Source organism: Tupaia chinensis, unplaced genomic scaffold, assembly GCF_000334495.1.
Source record: "Tupaia chinensis unplaced genomic scaffold, TupChi_1.0 Scaffold000622_1, whole genome shotgun sequence".
Classification (NCBI taxonomy): Eukaryota; Metazoa; Chordata; class Mammalia; order Scandentia; family Tupaiidae; genus Tupaia; species Tupaia belangeri.
This window is the reverse complement of record NW_006160142.1, coordinates 461,189-472,888: the sequence shown is the minus strand read 5'-3', so window position 1 is coordinate 472,888 and position 11,700 is coordinate 461,189. Positions and strand designations below refer to the sequence as shown.

Below are 11,700 nucleotides of genomic sequence, written 5' to 3'. Positions count from 1 at the left end.
AGAATATACTGCATAGTGACTTAATCATGCATATTATTATCAAAAATTTTCCATTTCTAGTTTCTCGAATTTTTTTTTACCCCTCTTTCTGACCCTCTGTCCTTTCCCACCCTCTTCTCACACTATCTCTGGTGTCTACAATTGTCTTCTATTCCTTTTACCAGCATCAGACCAGATCTCCAAGACATTCTCAAGGGTGTACTATATCAGGAAAATTAAATACAGTCACACAGAAATAAAAGTTCAAAAACTAAGAAAGTGGCCAACTTAATCATAGGGACAAGTCTGGAGTTGAATATTATATCCCAGAATTTAATCGGGAAAATTGAACCAAAACAGAAGATAAAGTACATGAGACTGATAGGTTCATGCACCTACCATTTGAACAGAATCCTAACCTGTTTCCTGGCTTTAAGCAAAGTTCCTTAGCATTTCTTTAAGTTAAAACTGGTTTTCTTAATAATACCAAGTGAACTTGCTATTGAAAGTAGTTAGATTATTTAAGAAATTGTGTGATCAATAAAATGGATTCTTGTCTGAATATTTAGTGTAGGAAGTTATTAATGAGGCAGTTTACATTTTTTTCACCAAGTCTTTAAAATATGGCTTGTATTTTATATAGCCATCTTGACTCAGACAGGCCATATTTCTGTCCAGTGCATGCTATACTGGACTGTCCAATTCAAGTGTATGGTTACATGAAGAGAAAAACAGGTGGTGCGACTGAGCCTTGAATGTAAGACTGAGACATCTGTAGATAGTTATGAAGAGACACAGAAGATATTTGAGCATGGGCATTGTCAGGAAGGGTAATTTAAACTGCACAGGGGAAAGCTAGGGTAGAGCAAGGGCAAACCAATTAGGGAACTCTAGAAGACTCAAGGTAGAGAAAGAAAAAAGACCAAGAGTGGCAGTGGGTAAGGAATAAAGGGGCTGGAAACAAAAGACAGTGTGAAAGCATCATCTACCAGAGTCTGGTGTTTGACAGAGGAGCAGAGGAAATGTTTGTAAATTCTCAAATAGTGCAGGAAAAAATAGTGGAGTCATTAAGTGTTGAGGACAACAGTGTCACTCTGGTAAGCACCAAAGCTTCGTGGAGGAATATGAATTTGAGCTGCATCTTAAAAGACTGAACAAGGCCCTCAAGAAGCTGATAGGTATGTTCGGAAGCTAGGTTTTCACAGGAAAAACAGAAAATGGTGTAGAAGTTTATTTATACCACAAACAAACAGTACTGATGTGATTGGATTGGTGGAACCCAAACTCTGGACCAGAAAGTAAGTGACCTATGTTCAGATTTCCCTCTGAACTGCCATGTGGTTTTGAGGAAGTCATTTCAGCTTTCTGACTTAAGATTCTTCTGTCAAGTGAGGAGTTGGGCCAAAAGACTAATAAGTGACTTTTCACTCTGACTCCACAAACCTAATAAGTGTTTGAGGGAGTAGTCAAACAATAATCGAAACCACCCAGATGGATTTTTAAGGAACATTCCAACATTTGCTGATACAAAGTTTAATATATTATATGTCTATCTATACTGGATTCATATTTCAGTTAACATTGAGCTTCTGTTCCTTCTAGGTGAATGCTCAAGACAAAAGACCAATAAATGAAGACATTGCCTGTAATAAAGCTACCAAATAAATCGATGTCTTTAAAATTTCAAGGATTTAGGGATCAGCAGTTAGCATAATGGCTATGTCGCTGGACTCCCACGTAGTCGACCAGCGACCAGGGACCAGCGGTTTGAGTCCCAGACCCAGTGGCTTATATTCACGCTGGGCGCATATGCATGCATGCCCAAGATCCTGAGAGGAGAAAGGAGAAGGGATTGCTTCATGGCCATCCCCCCTGGGGGGTGATTTCTTGCTTCCTGTCTCTCTGTCTGTCTCTGTCTTTCTGGTGAGTGCACGTGCCCTATAGCAAAAACCTCTCCAAAAAAGAAAAAGAAAAAAAATTCAAGGATTTAAAATCATTTGAAACAAAATAGCCATTTTTATTTAATTCCAAGGTGAAAGCAAGTTTAGTATCATTACTGAGCAACTTTTAAAAAGACACAGAAATCCTTAAGTCTCTGTTAAATACAGAACAAGATCTTATGTGATAAATACAAAAACATTAACATTCTTTTGATTTTAAATAATTAAATAAGCCCCCTCTCATTTGACAAGTTCATTAGGCAAAAAGCCTGACCACCTCTGATTCCTCTCTTTTTTCCCTCCCTCTGATATTGCGTGCTTCAAAATTCAAGGTAAAGCTCTAACAAAAGACTAATCATCTGTGGAAAACAGATGAATATTTGCAGCTTTCTTAAATCGACAATATAGATGACTTATTAAAAACAATTAGAAAGCAGTGAATAAAAATATTTCACTTCTGCCATGTGCTGGGCAGAAGAAAAGGTAACACCTTCAGCAAAGAGTAACCCAAGACCGCACCTAAGCTTTGGGGACTCCAGACTGGTGCCAGATTTTTTTCTTCCAGCCCTTGCCCCCTGGTCCTGCTCAGCCTGTAGGCCTCAGAAGGTGGTCCTGCACTGGAAACCATCTAGCACTTAAGGGGAGGTCAGGAATCTACAGTTATAATTTGCTTTATGCAATACCTGTCTTTAAAAAGAGAGAAAGTTTCAACTAAACCATATGTATTTCACATTCATCTAGGGAGTTTGCTATTTCAAGGAACCCTGCAGTGAATCCTTCTGTAGAACAAAGAACCCTTTGATAATGGAACTATCACCTAGTTGATAGGTTGTTATAAGCAAGTATTTTTCATTCTTCCATTTCCCTGGAGAGGGACATTGAGCCCTCCTGACTGAAGCTGTCCCAGCTAGCATCACTTGGAGGATTAAACAGGCCAGTGACCTCCTTCTATGGTTATTTGTCTTAAGGCCAAAAGAAAATAAAAAAGAAGGGTTCAAGACCCACACTGGAGTACTTAAGGGCATTAGAAACAACAAGGTAAGACATGAAAAGGTGACATTATTGTCTTCAAGGTGATTTATCCGAATGCTGCTTACTTATCTGTAAACTTTCCCCGAATATTAGACACTGACCCAAGGTGCACTAGAAAGTTGGCAATTGAGGTTGGCTGGGAAGGAGACTGACTCAGGAAGAAAGGAAAGGAGGGAGGGATAGGAGAAGGAAAAATAGGGGAGGAACAAAGAAGTCAATACATAAAAATAAAACCTTTTCCATTTGTCTGTCAGGTGCAGAGGGTAAAGCTGAACATATTTCTTCATTCAAGTAACAAACATCATTAGCCTATTCAAAGTCTCTCCTGTTTTTAGTTATTTACTTTATCCCTTTGTCCTGTTCTTGCACTCAAGTCACCTTAGACAACACTCTTAATATATGTTCATATGTTTCATTTTAAAATGTCTAATGTTTGGTGTGCATGTATTTTAACCATGCAAATAGTATTTTACATATGTTATTAGATGTTATTGTAGTCTGTTGTGTTGCTAATAACAGAAATACTTGGACCTGGATAATTTTCAAAGAATAAAGATTTATTTCACTCATGGTTTTAGAGGTCCAAGATCAAAAGGCCAAATCTGGTGGAAGTCTTCTTGCTGATAGATAACATGGTGGAGGGCATTGCACGGTGAGACAGAGACCATGTCCATGTCAGTGTCTCCTTATAAACCCAGACATATCCAATCATGTGAGCCCCAGACTAATAGCTAATCACTTCCCAAAAGCCCTATATCAACATCATAATTGGATTAAGTCTCCACCCTCTGGCATGAGTTCTGGAAGGACACATTCAAACCACAAATGGTGTACATCCACTGTCCTATTCTCTCCCCAGTAATGGAGACCCAGGTTGTATCCAACTCCCTGATGGCATAATGCTGTTAAGAAAATCTTGGACAAGTTTGGGGACCCGCAGATGGAGTAATGGTTATATCGCTGGATTCCTACATAATTGACTGTGGTTTGAATCCTGGACCAGAGGCTTAAAACTCATGCCAGCGACACGGTGTGTGCATGCCCAAAATCCCAAGAAAAGAATGGAGGAGAAGTGTTGCGGTGTGGCCATTCTCCCTGGGAGGAGGGTGGGGTGATTTCTCACTTTCTGTCTGTCTGTCTGTCTGTCTGTCTCTCTCTCTCTCTCTCTCTCTCTCTCTCTCTCTCTCTCTCTCCAGCACACACACGCTCCCTATTTAAAAGAAAAGAAAATCTTGTACAAGTTGAAATATGTTCCCTAAAGATTCATGTGTTGAAAATTTGAAAATTGGTTGACATTATAATGGGATTAATTATAAAAACTTAACCTGACTATAGTGTTGAAAGGTAGAGCCTCTGAGATGAGACTAAGATTGAAGTCATCAGGGTGGGGCCTCCATGTTGAATCCTCGTGGGTTAGTAAGGAGAGACAAATAAATACATAGACGTTGACACAGACACATAAGCTCTGACCTTGTCATTGCATTGTGATGCTTTACGCTGCTCCACCAGCAAGAATGCCCTTACCAGGTATACTTCTAAACCATGAGCTAAATAAACCTTTATTCTTCTAAATCACTTAGGCTTGGGTTTTTCTGTTATTAGCAACACAACAGGCAGAATATACAGGCTCCCTTCAATATCTGCTTGCGAACTGAGTGGAACCGCAAGGTTATTTAGACAATTGTTCACACTGCTGGAAGTCTCTGGCATCATGAAAAGGCTCACAGACCCACCCATCAGAGAAGGGAGCACCTTCGACAGGAGTACATTCAAATAGTTATTAACAATCACAGGCTAATGAAAACATTTAAATACAGGATACAGACACTTGACTGCTTAGGAACAGCTGCCAATTGAAGACAAATCAGAAATGAAGGCATGAGATCACTGAAATAAAAATATAAGTTAGTTTGAAAAACGGTTTAGAATTCACAGAACCACATTTTCCTTGTGGCTTCATGGGAATACATCAATCGGGAAAAGTGCTGGTACCTGCTCTGCCCTACCTCTCTCCTCATTCTCAGGCTCCCAGGCCACTTTCTTAACCCAGCCACATCCACAAAGTCATCTGCTGTTCACTTAGTGTCTCTTTTATGGTGGGGACTCTATTTTTTTTTTACTCTTATCACTGCTGCCTTTCCTGCTCTGCAGTATCAATGTGAACTGTATAATTTCATCTTGCACCAGGGCTGTTCCATAGTCACCAGGGACTGTGAGGACATGATCTACTGCTTCTCTCACTTCTGTCTGACCTGTGCTCCTCATCCCACACCTCTACATCAACTGGAAGCTCAAGCAACCTCCCTGGTCAAATCTGAACCAAAGTGCTCCTCTGGGAGACAAATCATGGTCCCATTTGGGAGAGGAGGCTGCCTGCTGAGAGGCTCCAACTCTGGGCTCCATTTGCATGAATAAACAGCCCTGAAGGGTTCGGTTGAAGCTTTTATGTAAACACTCTCCAAAATATGTTCTGTACTGCATTATCCCCAGCAATAAAGATTCTGGAATCAGAATTTGGCTGTCAGTTTTATTGATGTTGTACGGGGTACAGTAGAATACAGCTTTCTCTTCTGGAAATTTATTGGCTTGGCAGTGCAGAGAGCAATAAAACTGTGTTTTTAATCAGGAAGCCAAGCAGACATGATTCTAGAAAAAATATAGGAAGCAAACTGCCATGGCAAAAAGATTACTTCCACCACTATTCCTGTTCATGGGCCCTATTAAGTAAGTTTGGTGTTGGACAATGTGCTTGGTGGCACTGTCTTCAGTAATAGAATCAGAGTAGTAAGTTTAGATTGCTTCCTCTAGGTCGTATCATCACTAAAAGGCCATTGTGCAAAAGCATTTATCTGAAATTCTTCCGCCATTAGCTCTTAGGGAGTAACTGCTGGCGAGTTGTTTTGCAAGAGGAACAGAAATAGTGTGAAATGTTTCCTCTCAAGAGAAACAACATTGGGCTAGCAGGTGGTGTATTGGTTAAGACACTGGAGTCCCATGTGGACCTGCCAGCTTAAAAGTCATACCAGGCATGTATACCTGCATGCCCAAAATCCCAAAAGGAGAATGGAGAAGGGATTGTGGTATGGCCACTCCCACACATGGAGGTGATTTCTCACTTTCTGTCTGTCTCTCTGGTGAGCCCACATGCCCTATACCAAAATATTCAAAAATAAAATTAAATTAAAAGAGAGAGAGAGAAGTAATGTTACAATGCTTGTTCTTTCTTGGGACCTTGCTTACTAAGAGAGAAATCACATGCTTCAGCCCAGGACTGCACAGTGGAAAGGGCATTTGGAGTCAGTCTGCTTGGTAGTTACTTTGGGTTACCTAATCTCTTTATGGTTCAATTTCTTCTGCTGTCAAAGGGAAATATCATTTCACACCATCGTTGAATATATAAAATAGGGTTATTCGTGGGTGTTCATAACTCACACAGCAGTCTACCAGAGTAGAAAGTCCCTTCAGGGAATGTCTCCCCGATTGAAATCTGCTTATCATGGAGGAGGTGTTCTTTACTAGTAGCTTAGGCTGCACAGACACATGAAAAACAAGGCAGAATCTCCCACCTTTTCTCATATCCATGATACTTACTTCCCACCTAAAATGTCCTATTCTACTCCTTTTTCTCTGCTAGTCCTTCGGCCAAAACCTTGAGCCATCCTAGATGCTCAATAAATGTTTGCCGAATATTCACCCCTGCCTTGGAAACCCTTTCTCTTGGGCTATCATAACCCTGGGTTCTTTTAGCATTTATGTATCATCCTGAACTGGTTTCATTATTGCAGACTATCACTCTTTTCTCAGCTCTTACATAATACATAACATTTATTTGAATTTTCATAATACTTCAATTTTTTTTATGGATGTGATTGCCTGAAGAAAATGCCCTCATATATGTTACCCCAAATGACATGAGATGTTCATGTGAGTTAATCAAAGGGTCACAGTGGTTTTGGTTGGGATAATACTGCCTGGGGAACAGAGTATAGATCAAAGTAGGAACATTTCTTAGTGAATCTTCTCTTTTCCTGCCTGTGTGGTTTCCATTTGTTTTTTTCACTATTCATTTCTTTACTCTACCCAAGATAGCAAATCTATAGGACCACTCTTGCACTATTTATTAACTATTTACTCGGTACCAAACCTTGACCTTTATATGGGTTATTTTGATAAATCACCACAACAATCTTATGAAACAGGAATTATCTTATTTCAATTTTATAGATGAAAAAAAAACTAAAACAGAAAGCTTAAATAATATGCTTAGGGTCACTAAGCCAGGTGGTTGGACAGTGGAGTTTGTTCTTCATGTATCTGATCCCAATGTCCGTGATCTCAACCTCAAAATTATATACTCTCTGATGAAGATCAGGAATGAGTCATAGCACATCTTGTTAGTAGTAATATAAGTTATAAGTCTCAACCTGAATCCACTTGTTCAGAACTCTGTAGTCATACACACACCTGCACATGCACAAACCCACACACACATACTCACACATACACTTTATTCATTAACTTAAAAGGCACCCAATCTTAAATTTTACATTCTTGACTTTCCTTTCTTCTTTTCTAGATCACTCACCTATCTTCCTGTCAAAGTAATCCCATCTCAAGCTTTCAGAGGACTTAATGAGGTCGTAAAAATGTAAGTAAGATACCGAATATCAAAAGACATTCATAATTGGAATAATGAATTTTTTTTCTAAGAGAAAACACAGTTGAAAGGGGAGAATTTTTCTAGGAAAGAAATTGCATTTTGGAAACCCTAGTATTTTCATCTTTATAATACAAATAGAATATCTAGGGACCTTTGAAGAAATGGTATGATTTTTAAGAGTCATTAAAATCCAGATAATTAACCTTGCTTCAAAGAACGGAATGCATTTTGATAAGTGACGATATACATTTTTTAAGTACAAAAGAAGATAGATTCCAATCATAAAAACTCGCTTTTTGCTAGAGCAGCTATTCCCTCGTGTCACATTTTTAGATAACACCCACACAGAAGAAAATGTGTTAGAAGTTTATTGTGCATCAGAAGATAATCTTTGTATCTAAAATATAATAAGTGTATAACAAAAACACAGTATTTATAGTTATATTGATGAAAAGCATTTATCAAAAGTGTAAAGCATCCTGATAATGCAGTATGATCTCACGTTTGTCAGATGTAACTTCAATCATTTGTCCCTGGGTTTCAGCTTCTAAAGCCAAAGACCCCATACATGAAGAGAGAACTTTCTCAGGAGCTCGCTATTCCAGCATTCTTCTTAACACTAGCCTGAGTCAAAAACCCTCAAAGGCCATTTAGTTCCAACAGGGCATTTCTAATTTTAGCAATCCACTAAGCTTTAGAAGCAGGAGCAGATTTGCATCTCTAAAGAAGATGCTACTCTGAAATCTTAGCTCCTTGGAGAACCTTTGCTGCTCTTTAGGTTATTAACAAACAATGAGAATATTAAAATAGTTCCTCAACAATTAGTGCATATTATAGGAAATTCACTATAGGTTAAAGACACATCATTTTGCTTGAGTCTAATCTATACTCTTCTGTTCTCAAGTTTAAATGTTGAGTTTTGATCATTTTTAATGCATTAAGACCTCCTACTGAGAAAAGCAGTCACAGTTAAATAAGCAAACTATTAGGAATAAGATGAATCAACCCAGGAGCAATCCATTACTATGTTATAAGGTAAAGGCATTAACTGCCTTAGGCTCTGCCTTTCTACGGGCTAACATTCTCATCAAGTCTGAAGCCTTCAGTGAACATTAACCTTAGAAACACACAATTTGTGAATTTGAGACTTTTTTTCTCAGTTGGCAGCAAACAGTAACTTATGTTGGGATTTTAGGGAAACACTGACATTACATGCTTGGGAACAGTGCATGATAAAGCTAGATCCTTTGCTCACATGTGTTTTTTAAAAAATCAATTTATTCATTAATCCATTTATTTATTCATTCACTCATAATTAAACACCAGGCAATATAACAATTCCAAATCTGAAGTGAACGTAATATATTCTTTGTCTCACAAAGTATGAAAAACAAGAAAATAATCACAATGCATGATAGATGCCATGTGCAAGAGCTGACCATTTTGCAATAGTTTTATAAGACCTGGGGAAGCCAAAGTTGAAGCATTATGAAACAACTAATTCAGCCTAAATCAAAGCCTCACTAGAATGATGGAAAGGAGATCCCAGAAATCCCATCCTACTCTTGAACCTTCATATAAATACTACTTATCTCTTTTAGGCCTCAATTTCCAGAACTGTAAAACAAGAAAATCTGACTAGAGTCTCTCAAAGGGCGTATCTAATTTCTAACAACCTGTGACCTGAGTTGTAGATAAACAAGAGAAAAACTAGTCACATAACAGAGTCTACTGAAATTTGAATTTCAACTGTACCTGAGATGTAGGTACACATCAGAGGTTAAAGATATAGCATTTTGTGATGTGAAGACAGCTTGTACTCCTTGTTCTTTTTCAGAGGGACACCATGGAGCCCATGGTTGTTGGGTCCTACACACAGCTCGTTAACACACATTACATAGTCATTTCTTTCATGTTTCTTTCTCTTTTTTTCTTTTTTTTCCCCCTCTCTCCTAGTGAAATCTCTCAGAGTGATTCTCTGGAAAGGATAGAAGCTAATGCCTTTGACAGCCTCTTCAATTTGTCTGAAATGTAAGCATCGGCTAACAGATAGTTTACTGCTGTACACTATTACCTGCACTGGCTGAAGCCCACTCAGCATTTGTATTCAAGCATCCACTGCTAGGAATCCAAGAGGAAAAGACTACAACAATTACTAGGTCGGGGCAGGCACTAATTTCTCTCACTGCAGTGGCCCAAAGGTTGCCATGGTGACAACTGCTTCTCCCTGGGAGCTGTATAAACTCTGAAACATCACAACACAAAGTTGGAAATTAAAATTGACATTGTGAAGTTCTGTCAAGTAGCTCTTACCTTCTGGCAGGGAGGGTATGGAGTATATGAGGTAGTAGGGAAATTGGGAAAGGTGTTTACAGTTCATGAACTGGTTTGTTGGCCGCTGTTTTGACATGTTCACTCATTCAGTTAATACTCTTCAAATAGCTATCATGTAAAAACCCTGCATTGGGCATGTATGTGTTGGATATGTTATGTTTTATTGTTGTTATTGTGAAGTTTTAGAGTTAATTTTAAATACTGGGTTGTTGGAAAAGTCATGAGGCACTTCTGCATAGAAAATTATGTCATAACTTTTCTGATGACCCAATAAATTATGCAAATTACCATTTCCCCCTAATTCACAAGAAGGATGAAATAAGACTGGCTCAATTCAGTTTTTAAGTGATGAACCTGTGATCCAAAGAGGTTAACTGGCTTGCCTGACATCATTAGCAAGTTAGTACCATTGATGAAACTAGAAATAAGGTCATGTGATTTAAGTCAGGCTTCTTACCACTGCCTTGTGTGATCTAAACCTGAGCTTTTAGAGGGGCACTCAAACTCCACCTGCTTAAGAGATTCAAGAGCAAAGGAAGAGGAATGACATTAGCATCAAATATTTTCTGAGCTCTTGTGCTTGGCACTTCCTTTAGGTGTGTCATTTAATCCTCACAGCTGCCCTGCATAGGTATCTATTTTGTTCAGGGTGGGAAATGGAGGCTCAGAGAGGTGTGGTAACTTGACAAATGTGACACTTTTAACAATGACAGGGCTAGGGCTTGACCCCAAGTCCATATTCTTCAAAGTTCATACATTTTCCACTATACCACAAGCCTCCCTATAAATGGTTCAATAGGTAATTATCTGAAGAGAATAACTGATACATATGTTAATGCCTGCCATGTATCTAGTCCTACATCAGTGCTACTAAAATACAGATAAGGTAAAATATAAATGTCTACCAGCAGATGACAATGTAGCTAAGGAGGTAAGACTAATTTACCAAATGATTATACAAAAATTCAAAATTATGGATATTTAAGATCAAAAGGTATAGTCTGAACTTGACTGTGAAGCAGAATTGCATGTGGGGCTCATTAGAACTGCAGATGACTGGGACCAGCAGGTGGCATAGTGGTTACATCGCTGGAATCCCACATGGCCAACCACTGCTTGAGTCACCTGACCTGTTGGTTCAAAAATCACACCAGAGGGACCAGCAGATGCCGTAATGATTACATTGCTGGACTGCTACGTAGTCAACCACAGTTCAAGTCCTGGGCCTGGAGGCTTAAAACATACCAAGAACATGCACATGAGTGCCCAAAATCCCAAGAGGAGAATGGAGGAGAAGGGACTGTGGCATGACCATCCTCCCAGGGGGTGATTTCTCACTTTCTATCTCTCTGTCTCTCTCTGTATCTCTGGCAAACACATTCACCCTATAGCAAATGTGTTTTTTCTCTCTCAAAAAAAAAAAGAAAAAATCACATCAGATGCATGCCAAAGATCCCAGGAGAAGAAGAGAATGGAGAAGATGGGATTGTGGCATTGCCATCTCCCCAGAGGATGATTTCTGTCTTTCCCTTTCACTGTCTCTCTCTCTCTGGTGAGTGCACATGCAATATGGCAAAAACCTCTGGGAAAAAAAAAAAAAGAAAAAGAGAATTGCAGATCATAGCCCTATCCCAGACTGGAAATCTGCAATTTTAACAGATATCCCAGGTAATGCTGAAGCACAGTCTATATTTTTTTAAACAATTATTTTATTCAACTTTGTTTATATACTTTAATTTGACCAGAGAGGGAAAG

The 11,700-nt window shown here is 38.9% G+C and overlaps 1 protein-coding gene across 3 annotated transcripts in view; it reads left to right on the top strand.

Moving 5' to 3' along the window:
• The window catches only part of LHCGR (luteinizing hormone/choriogonadotropin receptor), a 67,872-nt gene that overhangs the window by 21,270 nt on the left and 34,902 nt on the right, over positions 1 to 11,700 (top strand). For all 3 annotated transcript variants that reach the window (XM_027775964.1, XM_014591815.1, XM_027775965.1), the window contains exons 2-3: positions 7,528 to 7,599; positions 9,568 to 9,642. In XM_027775964.1, coding sequence (XP_027631765.1) covers positions 7,528 to 7,599; positions 9,568 to 9,642 — 147 coding nt within the window. The remainder of the gene's footprint in view (positions 1 to 7,527; positions 7,600 to 9,567; positions 9,643 to 11,700) is intronic.